Genomic DNA, 21,713 nt, shown 5'->3' on the forward strand with positions numbered 1-21,713 from the left:
TATTTATAGGCCATCAGTTGGGACTGAACCAGCTGATATTAATTTATGCAAAATGGCAGGATTGCTTTCTAATTACTGATAGACTTTGGCTAATGTCGTGACTTTCCATACCTTTTTGCACCTGCCTTTCTCCATGTGTTCAATACTTAATATATGGGCATGTATGGTTAGTCTCTTTGCATGTGTGGATTGAATAGGCTCTTACCAACATCTGTGCAGGAAGCGATAAGCCATTTTCATTGTAATATGAAAATTCACCACATCAGAATCCATGAGTTAAGCATATTTAATCCGAATTACAGTTATTAAAAGGGGACTTTTATGCTTTTACTGCTTGTAGGAGGTATATTGTTGTATAATTTAGGGGGTCGTGTTCGTAGCATGTGTCAAAAACCACCTAAACAGTCATTTATGTTAGGGGCTTACAAAAAACCCAAAATGTGATTTACAATGTAGTGTCTATAATGTTAATTTTATTATAATTTAGTGGCTTCTCAATTGTTCCACTTGATATGACACAGAATTTATCAGCACAGCTACCTGAATTAGCAAAGAGGATCAGCTGATGGCTCAGGGTAGGTGAATGGTGAAAAGCCAGATACACAAGAAGTAAAAACAAATATAAAGACTAGTTCTGGTTGTTTTGCAATAACATTTTTATTGTAGAAAACATACTCATTGGCACTTTCCTTTATTGTTGCTGAAATAAAGAAAAAAAAAAGTTTCTTAAAGAGGTTTAAATGTTGTATTAGCTGCAGTGGCACAAGAATATGTTCTACAGTATGTTACCATGACAGTTTTTGGGTCATTACAACAACATTACAACCAACGTCACTGAAAACCGTCCGTACAGAACTCATTTTCGCAATTTTTGAACCATTTCAACCTGTGCAGTTTGTGCTGTAGTTTCTGCAAACATGATATGGTGCATAATGTATTCCCAAGCACAATGCAAACTCTATGTTTACAGTGATGCAATGTTAAAAAAACAAACATTATTTGGCACTTGACATGTGCTACATATTTTTTGCATATGCATGTTAACGGATTTTAAAATTCTGATATTTATCAAATAGATGCATAGGAAGTGCATTTGGCAAAGAAAGAATGATTTGGCAACAAATGCTACATAAGTGTTTCTGACGGCAGATTACACAGTGTCTTCATTATTTGTTACTGATACTAGATGATACTAACTGGCATCATCCACGTAAAGTATTGAAGTATACTAATGTGTAACACCATTAGCATTTACCACAGTGAACCTGATAAATACTGAACACATCGACTCACACACTGCCACGACTCCTCTGTTAAAGACTTTGTGTTTTGAGGTTTTGATATGTTTTTCCTTTTCCCTGCCACGACTTTGAAATGGGTCGTTTCAGAAATGTATAGCTTCCATTTGATGGTCTAAGAATGACAAATTAATATTAATACCAATTAATTAATATGAATACAATGCTAATATTAATATTTGAACCTGTACATCGGCATCCAGGTTTAACACCTTCTTTTGAACCGTTTTCCTGTTTTCTCAGAAAGTTAATACCTGTTATTTAGCTACTGTAACAATTTCAGTTAATAACGTAATAGAAATTTCCAATTTTTATTACATCTGCATACAATGAAAATCAATCAGAAGTCACGATCTGCTTTAACTACTTGACCCACAATTGCTAAATGCTAGCAAGGTAGCATTAGCAAGCTCATTATTACTATACATGTTAAGAATTACAATACTTAACATGTATAGTACCTCTTAGTTAACATTAGCCACTGGTGTATGTTAGCATGTAAACATTAGCTTGTGAGTTAATATGTTCCCAGTTAGCATCATATGAGCTTGCTTGGTGAAATTTTCAGACTTTTTTAGTTATAAGTGTGTTAAAAAGTACCCAGTCCAACATGCTAGCACCCCAGAAAGAGCATGTTAACATACGAAAGGAATATTTAAAAAAAATAAATAATAATAATTGGCACGCTTTCAGTAGGACTAATGATTAATCACTAGTGTATAGTATTTTCTACTATATTTCTCCTACAGACAGTCTTGCACCATTGGCATCTACCAGCCCTCCACCTCCACTACGAAGGGCTCTTTAACAGGGATCCTGCCACTGTTGACGATCACACACTCTGTGTATGGCAGGTTCCTGTCGTTGGTGTCCTGCAGCTCAATGGTGTGAACCACAGCCTGCAAAAGGAGATCCACAGAAGCAGGTTAGATACTTTATTTTAGTGACAGTGAATCACACATCAGTTTGTTTTAGGTGTCACCTTTAACATGCAGTGCAGTATTTCCACTAAACACGTAACAACGGATCAAGTCGTTAAAGTCCCATTCACACAGGTCTTAAAACTAGCATTTGACCATCTGGTAACCACAGGTTGTGAGGGGAAAAAAAATGGACATTCCCTAATTCTTGTGTTCTTAGTTGGAATACAAGTGATGGACTTGCAAACAATGTCTTGCTATTCTCAGGAGCTTTAATAAAACTATGGAAAGTACGACCTGAACCCGAAATAAAGTACTTTGAAAGTAAAGCCTTCAAAGAAAAATTGCACCTTTTTAAACATACTGGCTGTGGGGTTAAAATAACTTTTACTTTGAAGGCAAATATTCTCACACTTTGTCACATTTATGCTATTAATTAGCAAGTATTTGCAGCCAAAAATAAAAAAACTACAGATAAATGCAGAAATCTGATAAGAATCAAAGCAATCACTAGAAGGTTTTTGGTGCAGCCAATCGCCAACTTTCCTTTTATCCCAAAACTTTATGAAAGAGCAGTTGTCAAACAGCTAACAGATCATCTGCAGAGGAATGGCTTATTTGAAGAGTTTCAGTCAGGTTTCAGAGCTCAGCACAGAAACAACTTTAGTGAAGGTTACAAATGATCTTCTTATGGCCTCTGACAGTGGACCTCAGTGCTGATCATTATATTTTATTACAGTGATTACAGCATGCTGTAGGTATTACAGGTACTGCGCTGCAGTGGTTTGAATCATATCTATCTAATAGACTCCAATTTGATCATAACACACACCAATTAGTTAAACTGCAGGAATGTCTTAAAGACATAAAGACCTGGATGGCCGCTAACTTCATGCTTCTTAATTCAGATAAAACTGAGGTTATTGTACTCGGCCTTAAAGACCATATTTTTACTTCGAAAGGCATTACCTTGGCCTCCAGTACTACCGTGAGGAACCTTGGAGTCATTTTTTGACCAGGACATGTCCTTCAATGCACATACTAAACAATCAAGAAGGACTTCTTTCTTCCATTTACATAATATCCCTAAAATCAGAAATCCTTTACAGCACACGATTAGAAAATGTCCTTCCTTTCCTACCTTCTTCTACCCAGGACAGATTCAGTCTGATAATGATGAACAAAACCTGCCAAATTAAAACATGTTTTCCACTTCCACGTGTAGTACTTATCTTATTCTGTCCCTTGTTACATTACACTCATTATTTTCTCAGCACTTTGACTTTACTACACTCTCAGAGAAAGCCCAGTAAATTTTAGAAACCTAAGTAATAGTTTCCTGCCCTCTGCTGAGTCCCCACACCTCAGAACATTGCTAATACTGACCTTCCCTAGCTATAGCCTTTGCATACCTGTGCTCATCTCTCTTGTTGCTTCCTTGTCCTTGATTTAATGCTTTGCCAAGTTTTGCTCCTGCTGAATGCAGCCCAAGTCTGGATTATTTCCTGTACGGGTGGAGTTCCTGAATCTATACAAGAAACTAGTTCGCCTGTGGCAGACCTTTCAGAACAAATACAAGGACTAAGAGAATCAAATGTGAGCTTACTTTCTTTAATAGTTTGTACATTTAGTAACTCATTAGCTCTCAGTGAAGAGTCTTTGAGCTTCCTGAAAACCAGAGTCCTCCCATGCCCGCTGTATTCAGCTAATATTATTCAAACATCAGTACTCTCCTTTAAAAATAGAAAAATAAATAAAAAAGGGAGAAGGAAACAGAACTTTATGAGCCCTCTGAGCAGACAGGAAAATGCCTTCCCCCAGCTCTCCTTTTAAGTACGAGGGTCCAGTTTTGTGAGGATATGCAGCTGTTTAATGTCTCTTAGGTGCAATTTGTATTAATTTGGAGTTTTGTGCATTACATGCAAATGCTTCTCTTTAGTGTGATTTTTCATCTTGCTGGTCATTCTTATTTTGATCTCTATTTATGGCTCATTCAGCTGAATTGTTTATGTTTTGACATGTTTGAATGGGACTGCTAATTACTCATGGTTCTTCGCAGGTGATGTTAGTCGCCACTTTGCTTCTGCCTTTTTCCACCCATTCAATTATTATTAGGCTTTTTTTTTTGCCAATTACAAATTAAAGTCTGGACAACATTTTAGGTCCATCTAAGAGGCACAAAGACGACCATAAAAAGAAAAGAAAAACATTTCAGCATGTAATATTGGTTCGTTGGCAATCTGACAGTTTCCCATCTCTATTTCTGTTCATATATTTTATGCTTAATTTGTTCTGGCTTTGTTTTAATTGTCTCTTTGGATTGTTTTTAGTACTCTGCTGTCACTGAGGTCATTTTATGCATCTCTGACGTTTTTTGAGATTCTGCTCAGAGGCCCACTTGTGTATCACACTGCTCACCCTGCAGGCTGTTAACAGATTATTTCACAGTCAGGACACATTTGCACAAATAAACCCACACCTTCTCCTCCCCTGCAACCAGATGTAAGAAAAAGATTTATGGAAAAAAAATCTTAAGTTCCACCCACCATCCCATCCAGGACTTTGCCAAAAACCACATGTTTCCCATCCAGCCACGGAGCTTTGGAAGCTAGGATGAAGAACTGGGACCCATTGGTGTCTGGCCCAGCATTTGCCATGCTCACCTGGTACACAATTACACACACAACTCTTTGTTACGTCATGTCATCACTTGTCATATTTAGGTTTGAGTCAACTACCTTATTCTCCAATACATGAATTGCTAGTGAGAGTGTGCTCACCCAGCTTGCTCCAAGGTGCTTCAGTTTGAAGTTCTCATCTGCAAAAGTCGTTCCATAAATGCTGTGACCTAGATTTTTTAAAAAAAAGGAGATTCAGTTAAGCTCTGGTGGATTTTTTTTCCTAAAATGAAAAAGGTTTAAATTTAATGTGTAGGTACAACTTTGTCTTTCATTCCCACCTCCAGTCCCATCACCAGATGTGAAATCTCCTCCTTGGATCATAAAATCCTTGATGACTCTGTGGAACTTCGTCCCTTTGTACCCATAACCTTTCTGCAGAGACATGTAAAAACATAATGCTGCAACACAAAGACCACCGTGCATCAAGAGTGATACATGATTATGAAACTGCAAAACAAAAAAAAGAAGTGATCGATGTGAAAACTAGATTTTTCCACCTGTGGATACATTTGTATGTCCCAAACATTATATAGAACTTAAAATATAAACATGTTGTACAAGTAACCTTGGAAACAATGTCAACGCTAATTTCTAACTTTCTGACTGACATGTTGTGGTTATGATGATGGCTACATTTAATCGTCATCACTACCGTTAAATTTTATGTATGTGTTTTCATCTGTTTGTCTATTCACATTTATGTTGTATTTGACACATTAATTTATAAAGATTATGCACATTCACTGATTATCTCATTAGCTACACCTGTTGAATACTTGCTAATACACATATTTCATCTGCCAGTCTCGTGACAGCAGCTCATTTAGGCATGGAGACTGCTGAAGTTCGAACCAGCATCAGAGCAACTGAATGAGGAAGAAAGCTGCTTTCAGTGAATGTGGCATGGTTGTCTGCGTTGTACTGGAGTATTTTGGTCTACTGGATTGTTTCTGCCAAATCATTTCCAGTGTTTAAAGAGAAAATATCTAGTGAACAGCAGTTTTGGGCAAAAAGGCCTTTTAGATGCCAGATTTCAGAGGAGAATAGGCAGACACCTTCAAGCTGATGGAAAGGCAACAGTAACTCGAATAGCTAACCAAGGTATGCAGAAGAGTATCTGTGAATTTACAGATTACTGAACCTTTAAGCAGATGGGCTACAGCAGCAGAAGGCCATGCAGGATTCAATGGCCACAGTTTGTTTTCATGGCCATTGTATTTTCCAATGTTGGAAAATATTGCCTGCTTTAATAAGTCTTGGTTTCTGCTACAATATTTGGATGTACCTTGTATCAACAGTTCAGGTTGATTGTGGCAGTTTAATGGTGTGGGGGGATATTTTCTTGGCATACTTTTCCTCCCCAATACAAACTGAGCACTTGTTTTAACACCACAGCCACAACACAGACTATTGTTGCTGACCACCAACCACCCATTTTCTGATGGCTGCTTCCAACAGGGTAGAAAGCTAAAATCATCTTAAACTGTTCTCTTAGGCATGAGAATGAATTCACCCAAAGGTCACCAGATGTCAGTCCAACAGACTACCTTTAGGATGTGGTGGAATGGGAAACTCAAATCAAGGATGAAACTCATGGCAATATAAACCAAGATCTCTGAGGAATGTTTCCAGGACTTTGTTGAATCTTTGCCACAAGGGATTCGGGAAGTTCTGAAGGCAAAAGAGGTTCCAACCCAGTACTAGCAAGGTGTATCAATTGAAGTGGCTGCTGAATATCTACCATAATCACATCAGTGTGCGTGGAAATGTGTATTTGTCCAACATCATCCTACCTCTCCAGTTGCCAGTGCGACAAAGTTATTCACTGTTAGAGGGACGACCTCTCCAAACAGACCAATGACGATCCGCCCCACCTCATGACCTCCCACCGTTATGTCAAAAAATACCTGGAAAACAAAACAGCTGTCATTTAATAAAACGTCATACAACGTATTGTCATCCAATCAGCTCACTAATGGCCATCATTTCACACATGTACTGCAGCCATGTACTCTTCTAGACATGTGATGGCGAACTAGGCTTCTGTGAAAAGAGAAAACCAAGCAAGTCGTCATCCAGTGCCATTCCTCTTGTACACACTTTCAAGATAATGACCTTACCTAAAATAAACCCATTTCCAGAAGCCATATTCACCCGAAGAGACTGACTTCAAGATACCATGTGAATTTAGCCATCTCCTACAATCCCATTTACTTTTTATAGTCTGAAGTTAGAAGATCATTCATGTACATCCCACTGTTGCAAATAGTAGGAGCACTTGTAAACATGACGCCAAAGGACTCATCTCCATCTGATAAGCCGGAGAGGTTCAGATAAAACTTCATGTAGCACATGGATGTCAACATTAAAATTAGTCAAAAAAACCTTCCATGCTATGCAAACTTAACTCTGAGTTTATACTGAGCACTCATCCTCTGTGTCTATATGTAAGCGTGCTACTTTTCCTTTGCAACCAGAGGCCATATCAGCCGTAATAGGGAGTCAGTTTCCCTCTGCCATCTCTGTTGCATTTAAGTATCAGGTTTCTGTGGCTCCAAAAACTGACCAGAGCTCCTACTTTAGAATCACAGAAATGTGTGGTTTAATTAGAGCTATGCACCCTTTAAGCACAGTATAAAAGAAATACAACAGCTATAATGTCAAGACAGGATCTCATGGCTCTTCAAAGAAGGTCCTTAACATCGTCTTAGAGTACACCAGGGTTTGGGCTCCACATATGTTAACACAGTGTTTGCAAAATGGTTCTGAAAGTTCAGGTGTGGGTTTTATGCAGCTTTTCCATATTAATAATAATAATAATAATAATAATAATAATAATAATAATAATAATAAATCCACTCCTTGGCACACCTGGTGTATGGTGAGAATTGAAAGAGTATGTAACATTAAAGGCTACAATTGACACTAAATAGGTTAACAAGGGTGAAAACTGAGAAGAAACCAAATAAAGAAAAGAAGTGCTGCCTGTCTTATGGTCTGTATCTGTGCAAGATGTCAACAGGCCTCAACCCAAGTATATCAAGCTTTTTTGAGAGGTTAGCCAATACCAACATGGTGCCAGAAAAGACACTTAGAGACCAAATGTTCCTTTTGTAAGAAATCTGATGTATGTAGATGCAACTGTAAATGCAAAAAAGAGAATAATCCTGTAGTCAAAAAATTGCCAAAGGCATGCCGGGTGATATACGGGTAATTTTATTGAAAATCACTGGTGATTTTTCTTTATACACTTTCATGCACGAGCTCCATGTTTAAATGAATTTCAAAGTAAAAGCAGGAATGTGGCTGAATAACCGAGTGTGAGTTTAACAGATGGCTTTTGCAGATGTTAAGTGGCTCATGCCTTTTCAGGGTTTGTGCATGTTTATTACAGCCTCAGAGTAAGGAGGTCACATTTATCTAAGAGTGTGCGCGTGTGTTCGCCTGCGGACAAACGCATTGCGCATTAAGTTAATCTCAATGGACACGTATACAGCTGTGTGTGTGTGTGTGTGTGTGTGTGTGTGTGTGTGTGTGTGTGTGTGTGTGTGTGTGTGTGTGTGTGTGTGTGTGTGTGTCCCACATATTCTCGAAGAATCACGGAGACAGAAGCCTTGGCCTCCTATTGTCACCGGACACGTCTCCCCTCGCACTCCGGGTGACCTGTGCGCGCGTGCCCTTCCTGTAGTAAAGCACTTCTGCGGGATCGCCGTGAACCCACGAGAAGATGCAGATCGAGCACGCGGAAAAGAAGCCTACGCGGTTTTGGATTAATGCAAATAAATGCGGCAAAATATCTGCACCCACCTTCTCTGTGACTTTCGGTCCTGTCCGTGAAACTGCGCCGGACACCGACTGCAGGACGACGGCAGAGAGGAAGAGGAGAGCGGGGAGGCTCGTCCGGAGCTCCATCTTTGATTAGCGGAGACAGGCCCCTGCTGCGAGAACCGCAGAAAGGGCGAGAGGATAAAGAGGCAGTCACAGCAAGTCACAGCTGGAAGGCTGGCCGGGGAACGGCGCTCATAACCCGGCTACATCATAAGACCACTCCCCCCTGTGGGCTGAGTCTGGACCAAAGACCTGCCTACTGAGAGGGAGAGGAGAGCAGACAGAGTGAAAGGAAAAGACGAGACTGACGAGGAAACAAGAATAGCAGAGAAAATAAATGTTAAAACTTGAGAAATTTTGATGATTATAGTTTATGATGATATAGTGTCATGAAGGAGGATAATGCAGAGTATGCATACTGGCTAATGACTTGTGATCGAAAGTTGTTTGTCAGTGTACATGTGGTTTATAGTCAAATCCTCCACTGGGTTGTTACACAGATTTCAAAAAAGCAAAAATGTTATCTTGTCAGGATTGTATTTTGCCATGTGTAATAAAAATCTGTGCTTATATTAGTGATAGACTGTATATAAAAGATGGATGAAGCCTCTGTGTTTGAGTAGTGAAGCAGTAAAGGCAAGGTAAACATGTATTCTTTCTGCTGACCAACAGGAGATGAGTTTTCTTTCACCGCCAGCCTTTCCCACCTGTGACTTCAGAAAACACTTTCATGATGAGTTTGTGGTGTCAGTCGCTAGTTTCAAACCTTTCTTCAATACAAAAACATGTTCAAATTGTAAATGTTGGTCCCATTTAAAGTAAAATAAACAACAAAGTGGGGTAAACGTAAGTGCAAAGTTACCTTGTAAGTAATTAGTGCTATTATGTTAGGGTGCAGTATCCCTTTGATTTCTTCGTCAGATACCATAAAAGCCAACACAGGAGGTAGTTATCCAACTAGCTAGCACCATATATTTGACACAGGTGACATTGGCATGTCCATTTCTATGATAATCATGTATACAGTGCAGACACATGGCATATAGCACATATTATAGTGAGCATCTTATTTCTTACTTAAGTTCACTTTGCTATGTGTGTCATTAATAATAAAAGTTTTATGGAAATTATGCAGGGCTCTTTAAGTATGTTAAAGAATAGATGAATTATATATGCTTCTGTAAGATTGTCTAATATACAGAATAAAAAAATCTAAAGACACAAGCTACTATTTTCCAATGAGAATAATAATACCTCAAAACAGGGAAAAAAGATTCTGTAGCTCAGAGGATCATATTTTTCTTGACTAACTGACAAAGAGTTGCATTTTCCTGCATGCAGTGATCTATAAGGTGCAGTGGCTTGTTTCTAACACTAAATGAAGGATAATGAAGTCCATACAGCAGAGTATTTTATCTTTAAAATACTTTACTGCATTAAAAACACCTCAGGTCTGCTCGGGCTTGGCTTCAGCTGCAGGAAATAAAGCTGAAAAAGAGAATATAAGTCCCCGCTGAATACATGTCTATAGAGATGAATTATAATAGTCAGCCTGCCGTGACCTTAACACCACAGCAGGGACACACACACACATACACACACGGTTATCGGCCTCCTGTCAAAGCAGCCCGTCCATTCGTCTTTTCCTGCCGCCATCCGCCGAATTAATTAAGCAGAAATGTAAACGTTTTAATTGAATGTCAAAGCAGGACCTTAACAACATGCTCCTATGTAAATGAAAGTGACACCGCTTTAAACCTGTGTGTTTACATGTGGGTTTATACCAAGGTCACAGCAGCCTAGTCATGTATTTATGCATGTGTGTGTGTGTGTGCTGCACAGCGTAACTACAAACATTTTAATTGAATTAACACCACTTGTGTACTAATTGGCCCCATGCATTTAAACCAGTAGGGCTTCAATCAACCAATAGTGGAAGCGAACCCTGTAAACATCTCCTGACTTTAATGGTCACAAGAGTGATTCGTAGCCATATTAATTACAAGTAAATTAGATGATCGTTTTTATCAACAAATCAAGATTTGATTTGTTGATCATTTTGTCTGATTTCTCTGTCACTGATGGGTTGAAATGGAACCCATAGAGCTTGAGTATTAGTCATACTCTGACTTCCTTTAAGTGAAACTAAGTCAACTGTAATAATTGTCTGATACTTGAAAACTTGTTGGATTGACGTTTTACTTGTAAAGCAAAACCTGAGGTCAATTTTCTTGGGAATAATTCAACAGTGGGAAAATCCTTTTGGGACAGTGTGCATCACAAGTACTTCCATACCAGCCTGGGGCACAAAAAATCCCCTCTATTAATAGTGTTTCTATTAAAACACTGTTTTGTTTTGTTTTGTTTAACTACTAGGTGTTCCTGGCAGCAGTTTGGGACCTTCATTTTGCATTGTGCTGTAGTCTTTCATATTAGTACTCATAGGCAATATAAAGGATGATCAAACTAGACTTCACGTGTGAGGTGTGAAGCTGACTATGAAACCAAGGACACCCCATGTTTGCTGACTAATGGGAAGTAAGTCAATGTGTAGCCAATTAGCATAACCTCAATAATTCTCCTTTCTGATTCTAATAATGACCATAAATTAGAAAATTGACACATTGTTCTATTCACAGAGAAAGAAACCTGAGGCAACGTTTCCCATAAAAACGATACAACTGCTAAAAAGCCATGTTGGCCCCTGCTAGCCATTTTAGTGTTGGCTTCACTTTCAGAATCAAAAGCTATGTTGACCTTTCATACTGTCATTTGGTGCTATTTTTATAAATTAGGTTGTTCAATAAAATAGTTTTTCTTTCAGCTGAATTCTTGCAGCTGTTTTACAGCTTGAACTAAATTAACACAGTTTTAACCCAAATACATCAAATCTGAAATAAATATAACTATTTTATGACCCCATGTGTAACATGCATAGATCTAATTAAACACATTTTCAAAGAAACTATCTTCCCTCTCGGTGGTTTTTAAACAGAAGAATCTTTATTGAGGTCATAAGTCAAGTGAATATTTGGGTTTCTGTTACCAGAAGGATCTTCACCTGCTGTCCATTAGAAAGAAACATGTTTAAGGCAGTTCTGCGTTGAGTTCAGTTTTCAGGAGGGGCAAATGTAGAATCTATGGTACGACTGGTCTTTTTGCCTGCGTAGAGCCTACACAAAGGGATTTCCAACCTCGCTTGCATGCATAATGTGCATGCACATAATGAACAGCATGTAAGTCGACGTGGGTGACACTGTGTCTGATCCTGATGGGGTTAAAAACTGTGCTTGAAGAGCAAGAGGAGTGACAACTGAGCTCACCTTCAACAGGAGGAACAGAAGCTCAAAAACTCTAAAAAACAAACAAACAAACTAAAAACTAAAAGTGTTTTTATCTTCCTTGAGAAGAGACCTCTTGTGGTCATAAATGTGATTACGTGTCTACATAGAGAATTCAGGCTGACGACTCCATCACTTCAGGAAACCTCGTTAGTAACACAGTAGATAAAATATTGTGTAAAATCTATACGAGGATGTCTTTATGTGGCCATTTTTACCATGAAATCTGCTCTCTGGAAGCAACTTTATATTTAAAGACAATATATATTATTGCATGTAGTTATGCCAAATATATCAACATATCAGTGGTGTAAGTTATATTCACTGGCATCAGGGACTGTACCGTATACACGAGAAGTCTCTTATTCACTTCATTAATTTCAAACATCTCATTGTAAGCAATCTTTTTTTCCAAAAACACTCGTGCAGTATTGCTTGGCCTGTTTGTGCTGTTGGCAAATTGATATACTTAATTACACTGAGAGAAGTTTAAAAATTTAGATGTTATTGTTAAGAAATAAAAATGATACACTGCTTTTATGAGGTTATAGCTGAATAAATGCAGAAAATGGGCCATTTTAGCTCATTGCTAGGTGGTTGCTAGGTAACAAGATGATGTCAGAACTTCTGATATAGATAAGAACCTTCAGGGGCCTAAGATGTACCCGTGTGCCAAGGAGAAAACAACAACTCAATAAATAAATACATGAATAAATAAAATACATCAACAATCAAAAGTACAGCATGAGAATCAAAGGAGGTAACTGCAGTGGACAGTTTTCATTTTTTCCATGGATGGCTACATTCATAGGATGATTCTCGTCCGAGGTCTGCTGCCACTCATTTGTATCGGTTCTATTTACACTTATCTTTTATCCTTTAATATACATTACTGCGCACAGTTATTGCACAGCCATATCTGAGTTTGAATGTTTTTTAAATAATTGTAATCTAAAGTTAAACTGCGTCCATGTCGCTGTTGAAAATGAAACTCCTCTTGCATTCCTGCAATGTTCTCACATGCAGGAATACACAGCTTTGCTAAATGAACTCTTGTTTATATTGTGTTTTTTCCTTTCCTGCAGCCGTCTAAATAATTAGCTTTTGTTGTAGAAAATGATGAATTTGGGCAGTTAATTTATTGATCGTCCGGCTCCTTTCGATGTGCTTTGCTTTAGAAAGTCATTAATCAATGGATGAAAACACCTAATTCTACTCCTGCTCTGTTTTCCCCCCTTTTCTTTTCTTTCTTTATGCATTCTGTCTGGAATGGAAAATCCCCCGCGGCATTATGGAGACGAATCAAAACTATGAACTAAAAATGATGGTGATGGAGAAGAAATATAAGAAATGTACATTTAGAATAAAAAGCACCATGAATTCATCATTTGTATCTGCTGGTTAGGGAACATTTGCTTCAATCTTACATTTGTAATGATAAAAACAAACACCACAGCTTCAGTTCAGCTTAAAGTGGGAGTCATGCTGATGTTAAAAAAGACCTTTATATTAAATATTATGAATTTGTTCCAGTGAATGGTGTTACAATATCATAACTGGGTGAAAATAAATGCTAAACATTAATTTAAAAGATGAAATTAAACAGTTGACAGTGACAATAACAAGTGTTAGTAGGAATAATATTCACATTTACCATTATTTTGTGTGGGGTTTTTTTAAACGTTTTTCTCATTTAACACCACAAACGGCCAAGTATGACAACCAAAACATGACAGAAGCGGTGTGTTATTAATGTGCAATCTTCTAATCTCACATTGAAATACCTCCACTATCGTATCATGGGTAATGTTTATGAACAAGTTAAAACAATATATTGTCAGTCAACAGTCTGTACACACAAGAGGGCAAAAAACTATGATGAACAAATGCACAAAGTGTAGCTTTTTGACTATTGTACACAGCGAGCACAGTGAAGAGGAAGCCAGCATTTAAATGTAAAGTGTTATGATAAATTACAAATTCTTACAATAATTCATAACAGAACATAAAGAACATGAGAAAAAAATAGTAAAGTGAACTTTACGTTCATCTCTGTCGTCTTTAACGGTGAATTTGGGGCTTAGTTTTCCTCACACTGGGCTCTTTTCGTCCCAGACAATTATTTAGTGGCGAAGTAAGCTAGGACCAAAATAAACATATTTGGTAGAGGGCGCAATTTCCTGCTCAGTGTAGCAAAGGAAGTTTAGCTCATAGACTGAAGAACTCAGCTGATGTTGATTTGTGGCTGCAGTTATTTACTTTTATATAGATAAGAATGAAAACGGAATGAAAAGAATATCTCGCCTATGCAACTATGAGGTGTTGTAATTCCCCAGTAGGAATGTGGAGTTTTAATTTTATATATTTGTGCATTGTTATTGTTGTATAAAATAAAAACAAATCTGAGACGAGTGCTAGCATTGTAAAATGTCGTTTATTAACATTTAACAAATTAATCTGTAAGTGTAAAACTAATTTTAACTATTATAAGTTCAATCATGACATTTTTGGCCAGCAGTTAAACTCAAAATGTAAAATGCACCAAATATTTTTTGTTCACTAGTATAGTTGTATAGTTTTTGCCAGGAGCAGGAAGTCTAAAAAGTCACTGAAATGTAAACAATAATGCTCAGGTTGTTTTTTCCCAGCTTTATGGATTTCTTCGTTTTATTAAAACTCAGCACTAAAAATTCATCGGTATTGTTCATTTGTGGATGGATGCAAAAAAAAAGAAAAGCCTTAGATCTAAAAGGAAGTGTCATGCCAGCGATTTGACTCTTCAGCAGTGACTAACAGCTAATTCCTTAGAATAAGACACACAAATCACTGAAAAAGGAAGTAAAGATGTGGGATTGTGCTGCAGTGCTGCTGGCTTCCTTCACTGTTAAAAAAAAATTCCTTTTTCATCAAATTGAACAACCAACCGTACAAGGACATTTTTACTGATGTTGTGATTAAAATTGCCTTTTTGAGTGCACGTTAAAAAAAACAAAACAATCTCCTAACAATAAGAACCTGCATCCTCGGAGGTGAAAAATTACATGTAAGAAGACCCTAGATTTGAACTACCAACCCTGTGCTTTCCTGCTGGCTACTGTCGACCCTGAACTTGTGCTTCAGCCAATCAGACGGGCTGTTGCCGCTCCACATTCCTCCGTGCTGAAAAAGTCGCTTTAAGCCGACAAGAGTTCATTTTCAGACGCTTATGTTTGTGTTTTTGTTCGTTATCAATCCACCAGAGGTCTCGAGGATGACAAATGGGTCCTGTCAGGGCGACGCCAGTCATAACAACACACACTCATTCTCACACACACACACACACACATTTACATTTTCAGGCATTTAGCTGATTCTTAGCTGTTCTTATCCACAGCAGCTTACAATGACTGATGTACACACACATACTGTATGCTTTACGTGTGTGTAGGTGTGTGCGTGCGTGCGTGTGTGTGTTTGTGAAGCAGACGGGTGGGAAAGCTTGGGGTCATGGATAACAAGTCAGACCCCAAACACAATGAGCTCGGCTGTAATCTGTCTTATCTTCACTCGTACACACGTGCGCACACACACGCACATACATACACATACACACATACATACATTACACAGACACACAGTGGATGAAAGCTGAGCGATTTGAACTGGCAGAAAGACCACCTATAAGATCAGAAATAAAAATAAATATCAGAAAAACAAGATTTTAGATTGTTGAAAGTTCTTCTGTGGATGAATGAGGAGAATGAAAAATAACTGACAAGAAGCTCAAAAACTATACGAATTTTAAAAAAAATCTTTCCTGAGAAGAGACCTCTTGTGGTTATGGATGTGATTGCTTGTCTACATAGAGAATCCAGGTTGTAGACATCGCCTCCATTGCTGCAGTGAAACCTCATTAGTAGCAGATTTGTTAAAAGCATAAGTCTGCTGATGTCTACATACACAAAAATTCAGAAATTCGCTTTCACTACTGATGTTCATAATCTAGCTAGAACCCCATAGAGCTGAAACTGTATAATTCTGAACTTCTTCCACAAAGAGTGATGTAGTTGCTGTAGCATGGCAGTTTGCCTCCCACCAGGTGACCTGTGTAATCATGTTGCGGTCCCCCAGAGGCTGAGCATGCAGCACCTTTCACCTCTGGGGTACTAGTTGGTCGCTACACTGGACACTACTTGCAAAAAAAGAATAAATCCAGTCACCAGAAAGTTATTTTTTCCTATTTGCAAAGATGTTGCTCAAAGATTTTATGACTTAGTCATTATCTGTACTGTTTTTGGAAAAAACTATAAATCTTTTGTGATTCTGTACATCAAGAACAATCTGCTGGGCACTGAGTAGGAAGTGGAATGATTCTGCTCTGTCAGCTTTGAGTGACATTAGTGAACAAACAGCATTTCTTTATTAGGGTTACGGGGTGTTATGACCTCTAGGGGTAACAAAGTATATGTACCGGACTGATATTTGAAAAACTTTCAGTTACCTCTGGTTTGATGAACCAAACTGAACTGATTTAAAGAAAAATTGCTTAGTTGTACAAACACAAGTCTTTAGCACACAAAGGTGTGCTAAACTGATTCACTACAAATCACCAGCAACCTTTGATAGACACATGAGAGAGGTTTGCGTGTAGCCAGTGCTGCTTTCACCATATTGGCATTTGTTCATAGTGTCAATAAAGATCATTTGAATGAAGTAAAAAGAGTCCAGTCTGAAGCAAAGCACTGTAAAGAAGACATGAAAGAAATAAAAGGGGGGAAAGGAGGGAGATAGTAAAAACTGAATGTTTGGAGAAAAAGGAGGATGGAGAAAAGAGAAGTGAGAGAGAAAGGATACGTGTGAATTTGAGGGAGAAAGAGAGAGAGAGAGACTATGGAGAAAAGCGGGGAGAGAGGAGGAGAGAGGATAAGTGAATGGAAGTGGAGAGAGAGGGGGTGGGAGAGAGAGACTCGTGTAGAACACTCTCCGGTAGTTCTGGCTCCGGAGACGCGCTGGACGCAGCGGACTGTCCCGGCTCCTCTCGATGGTTCACCGCAGCCCGGAGGAGGGACAAACCTTCCACCGCTGCCCGGAAATCGGCGCCCAGGAGCCGCACACACTCTGATAACTGTAAGGCTTTGCTGCTTTGCCAACTTTCACGTTATAAAAAGAAAGGGAAAACATCAAAGGGAACTCCAAGCAAAACCTATCGGAGCCTCTCCGCGTCTCTGCCCGCCGAGCGCTGCCTCTGCTTGGACTCGATCAGCACGCGAGATCGCCGAGCTTCCAGGGACTTATCCGGATCATCTGCTCACTTATTCAGATGAAACTATTCATCACGAACTGGTTTACACTGTAAACTACTCGGAAGTGTGAACGTGAGTGCGTTAACGGCTTTTGTTGGCTTTTCTAACGCGTTTTGTTTTTTTGCGCTCGGTGTGCGTAAAATCCGCGCTAAAACAAACCATCCGAGACAGAGACAGCGGAGCAGAGGAAGGAGGCAGAAGTCAGTTTATATTTGGTGTTTTATTGGTGTTCGAAGTTTACGTTCCAATCTGAGTGCTTTTATTTGGTTGGTGAGACTTAATTCGTCACGAGTTTTAAAAAGAAGGTAGAAGAAAAATAAAAACTGCAAATAGAGGCAAACAATTCAGTTATAAGATCGTTTTATTTTAAGTCATACAGAAGATTCTTTTATTTGTACATCGTTTACGTCTCCTCATTTCAGTGGACGTAATTGTTTCCTATTTTTAATATTCGCCAATATTCAGCACTATAAAAACTCTTTCTACTTTCTAATAATGTCTTCTTAAGATGTGTAGAATCATACCTCATTCTTACCATTGGAATTTAGATCTGCAGATTTTCTTTTCTTTCTTTTTTTAAACAAAAAACACACCAGAGTGGACATCCACCTTTGAAATTCCTCTGCGAAAGGCTTCAGGTTGAACCAGTGGAGTATTTAAGACTGAACAAACTCAGCAAGATCACCTAAAACATCTGAAGCATGACCCTCTCACTCTTTTTTAATTATAAACACGGATATAAATTTAAATTTGGAATTTTGTATCGGATTTTATCCTTTTATAGCTTGTTTGAAGCCTAGAAACACATTAGGGTGACTGAAAGGAGAGCAGAAGCCAGACTGTGAAACATATTTATTTGAGATTTGGTTTGCAATCAAAGTTGTAGAAAAGTGAAACACCTGATTTGTAAATTTATAGATAAAAAAAACTCAGACTACATGTAATGTTGATAAATTGTCATTTTAAACTTTATACCTAAAACATTTCAATGCAATTTGCACCATTTTACATTTACAATTTTTACAAAACGCAAGAAAAAGGGAAAAAAGTAAAGAAAAAAAAAAACATTATCGATCAGCAAGCTGATGATTAATGTGCTCACAAATTTAACACAAATGTAATTTGGGATGAATCCTCAGAAAAGAAATTGTTTGAAACAAAACGCTTTCTGGTAAAAAAAAAAATAAAAAAAATGTGTGAATCAGGTGTGATCTGTTGTAGATTTTGAAATGAGCAATTAGACTGAATTCTGCAGAAAAAAAAATCAAGCAAACACATCGGTCATCAGTTGAGTTCTGGAGTCGAGCTCTCTCTTAAGTCCCTGAAAACTGATTTATGTAAAAACGCAGTAACTTAAGGCACCGATTTTATCTTTTAAAAAGTCATAAATGTCTCACTAAAGTTGTTAAATATGTTTAAAAATTAATTAAACACACAATTTGAAAAATGTCTGTAGTGAATCTGACACTTGTTGTATATCTTGTGTTTGAAGTGAACGAACTGGAGCCTCTGCATGTTCAGCGCTTCATGTTTTGACTCTTGAATGTTTCTATATGTTTTTTGATCCTGATGATTGATGCCGCTCTCTCTCTGATGTTTCCTCCCAGCAGTCAGTGGACAGCCATGCTGAAGCCGGGCGACCCGAGCGGTTCGGCCTTCCTTAAGGTGGACCCGTCCTACCTGCAGCACTGGCAGCAGCTGTTCCCTCAGGCTCAGCTAAAAGCTCCTCTGGCTCCTCCGCCGCCCCCACCTGACCGTCTCTCCATCCCTATTGACACCGTGCGCCCATCCCGCCTGCATAGCCACCTCCTGGCTTCCACGCACTGCACTTCTTCTTCTTCCACGTCCTCCTCTTCAGCAGCTTCTTCTTCAGCAGCAGCAGCAGCCGCAGCAGCCGCAGCAGCAGCAGCAGCAGCCCTCACTCCGTCCACCTCCATCTCCATTTCCACCAACGCAGGGCTCTCCCAGCTGCCTGTGCCCCAGCAGATCGCACTTTTTGGGCAGGCATTGGCCCCAGTGTGCGCTGGACCTGGAGGTCCTGGAGGAGGAGGAGGAGGACCAGGAGGAGGCGGAGGAGGAGACCTAGTGGTGGTGGTCCCTCCAGAGAACCCGCAGGGGCTCAACCCAGCAGCTGGGCTCCTCCATCAGGCCAAAGAGCAGAGCTGCGGAGGGGTGGGGGTTGGAGTGGTGTCGTCCAGCGTGAAGAGCAGCAGCAGCGGAGGAGGCAGCGAGGAGGGCGGCAAAGGGACCGTGACGAGGTTCAAGCTGACGGCAGAGGAGCTGGACTACTATCTGTACGGACAGCAGAGGATGGAGATCATCCCGCTGAGCAACCACACGGGAGAGCTCAACAACCGTATGTACACACACACTGACACACACGCTTTATTTAGAGAAGCAATCCTGTAATCTTCAGTTCTAACAATCCTTCTGTGGCGCTCGACCATGACCTTTGACCTTGTGGTGTACTCAGTGTTTAACTGTCAAGTACTTATAATCACACTGCAGTGTTTCTGTCGGGCTTAAAATCGTCTGCTCAGCGTTTCAGGTGTTTTTTTAATCCTATTATTACAACTAAAATAACATATTTTTAATAAAATGTTTAACCACTGAGTGTTGCTAATTATAATTTTTTATTTTAAAAAATTGCTTATTTCTTTAATTTCCCATGAATATTTATGTATTATTACTGCAAAAAAAATTCTTTACTAGTTTTTGAAAAGTTATAACTAATCTTTTAAAATATATATTTTTTAATCTTAAAGATAAATTAACACATAACGTCTCCTCTTTTTGACCACAATAATTTTCTTTTTTGTTTTGCGGCGTTTCTTTCAAAATACACACATATGTGGCATGCTGCCAGCATCGGTTTCCACCTAAACAACCTCTTAAAATTACAATAATTTATACACAATAAAATTATGTATTTAAATCTCCTCCATCACTCCACATGTGATTCACTCCTTAAACTGCACATCATTTCAGATTTATTTGGTCATTAAAGTGCACTAAACTTGTAACTTAAGTTTAGAGTAAATCTAACATGATTTAACTAATGTAAGATTTAATTGCATTCACTGCAGTTTTAAAGCGTGTCATGCAGCACTCGTGTGAGAGGTTACAGTTGGTTTGACAGCTGCTGTGCTGGACAGTAGGAGCTGGAAGAAGAGGATAGTGGTTGGCGTGGAGGGTCAGAGGTCAAAGGTCAGCAGCCTGGCCTGGGATCACGCTCTCAGACAGCAGCAGTCCTGCAGCTCACAGTTAATATTAACCAGAGTCCATTTGGATCTTGTGTTAAAATACAAACGCCTCTTTTCTCTGCACCTGTCGGCCTTCACGCACCATTTAAGGGTGTTTATTAGAGTGCGCTGTCATTTCATTCCGGTCAAAGCTGCGGATTATTTCCCTAAAAGTAATAAAAATTTATATTAAAAAATAGAAACATTTAGAGATTTTTTTCCTTAGTTTTATTTTGTTTTAAAGGTTTTTCACTTTTACTTTTTTGTGTTCTTCGAAAAAAGACAATCTTCATCCGCCTTAAAAACGGCTATTTTTCACTCTAAAGCCGACTAAACTCCAGCTTCGATATCGGCTGTGAATCCTCGCACACGTTTACACAGATATCGACGAGGTGCTGTCATGCGTAAAAGACGCACGAACACGCCGGTTAAAATCTCGCCAGTCTGGCCTAGAGGTGCGTTTCTTCAGTTCTGTCGGGACGTCCCGTTAAAAGAAACACACACACACACATGCATACTTCCCGGTGGAGGCTCAGCGCTGTAAACAGCCGCTGTGCACGTGGAGATTGATTTAAAGTTTCGGAAAGTTTGACATCTACCCCGGGAAATCACTTAAATACCCAGAAAAATGCTTCTAATTTCATATATATCAGTGATTCAGTTTTCTGTTGTGATGTTACCCTCTGAATATAATTAAACTTTGACCGAGTGAGTTAAATCCTGAACTGAACAGATTTGTTCAAGCGTAATTTAAGTTTTTGAAATCGCATTGTTTGCCATTAGTTTAACATTACAGTCAGAATTTATTTATTATTGTAATTTAATCATTTATTTGCCCGATTATTATTATTTTGCTATCAGTTTTATTTTAATGTCCTCACAACATTTCTAACATTATGGAGGAATTTGTCGCTCACTGCTTTAAAAAAGGTCCGTTTTTGATTACTTTAATCTCCGACTTCCTGAACATTCCCACAGAAAAAAGGTGATTTTAAAGTGGCTGCACCCTGATCCATCTTAATTTCAGTCGGATCTCATTGGGTTTTGTAAAGTGTTCAGAATTTGCAGGAGAATAACGAGGACTTCATTTTATTTCTGTTTTGCTTTAAACGTTAAACTTC

At 38.8% G+C, this 21,713-nt stretch overlaps 2 protein-coding genes across 2 annotated transcripts in view; one reads left to right on the forward strand and one right to left on the reverse strand.

Annotated features, from left to right (window-relative positions):
• Positions 1-640: 640 nt before the first annotated feature.
• Positions 641-8,936, reverse strand: ppic (peptidylprolyl isomerase C). The gene is made up of 6 exons (XM_006797676.3): positions 8,707-8,936; positions 6,693-6,806; positions 5,178-5,271; positions 4,999-5,066; positions 4,765-4,881; positions 641-2,197 (listed from the first exon to the last, which is right to left on the reverse strand). The coding sequence occupies exons 1-6, from the start codon at positions 8,809-8,811 to the stop codon at positions 2,069-2,071; spliced, it is 627 nt and encodes a 208-aa protein (XP_006797739.1). The 5' UTR covers positions 8,812-8,936; the 3' UTR covers positions 641-2,068.
• An 8,122-nt stretch (positions 8,937-17,058) lies between these two features.
• prdm6 (PR domain containing 6) overlaps positions 17,059-21,713 on the forward strand; it is a 133,489-nt gene continuing 128,834 nt past the window's right edge. Inside the window, exons 1-2 of the mRNA XM_087848783.1 lie at positions 17,059-17,422; positions 18,961-19,706. Of these exons, the coding sequence (XP_087704909.1) occupies positions 18,974-19,706 (733 nt within the window). The 5' untranslated portion in view covers positions 17,059-17,422; positions 18,961-18,973. The remainder of the gene's footprint in view (positions 17,423-18,960; positions 19,707-21,713) is intronic.

The sequence above is a fragment of the Neolamprologus brichardi genome, chromosome 12 (assembly GCF_056152115.1).
Source record: "Neolamprologus brichardi isolate AB-2024 chromosome 12, ASM5615211v1, whole genome shotgun sequence".
Classification (NCBI taxonomy): domain Eukaryota; kingdom Metazoa; phylum Chordata; class Actinopteri; order Cichliformes; family Cichlidae; genus Neolamprologus; species Neolamprologus brichardi.

What these genes read in the sequence shown, in the direction of transcription:
- ppic (XM_006797676.3), bottom strand. Translation starts at nt 8,811, where the DNA reads ATGGAGCTCCGGACGAGCCTCCCCGCTCTCCTCTTCCTCTCTGCCGTC. An exon ending in GACCGAAAGTCACAGAGAAG is followed by an intron (nt 6,807 to 8,706) that starts GTGGGTGCAGAT and finishes TTTGTTTTCCAG; the next exon opens with GTATTTTTTGACATAACGGT. An exon ending in GCAAAGTCCTGGATGGGATG is followed by an intron (nt 2,198 to 4,764) that starts GTGGGTGGAACT and finishes CTCCTTTTGCAG; the next exon opens with GCTGTGGTTCACACCATTGA.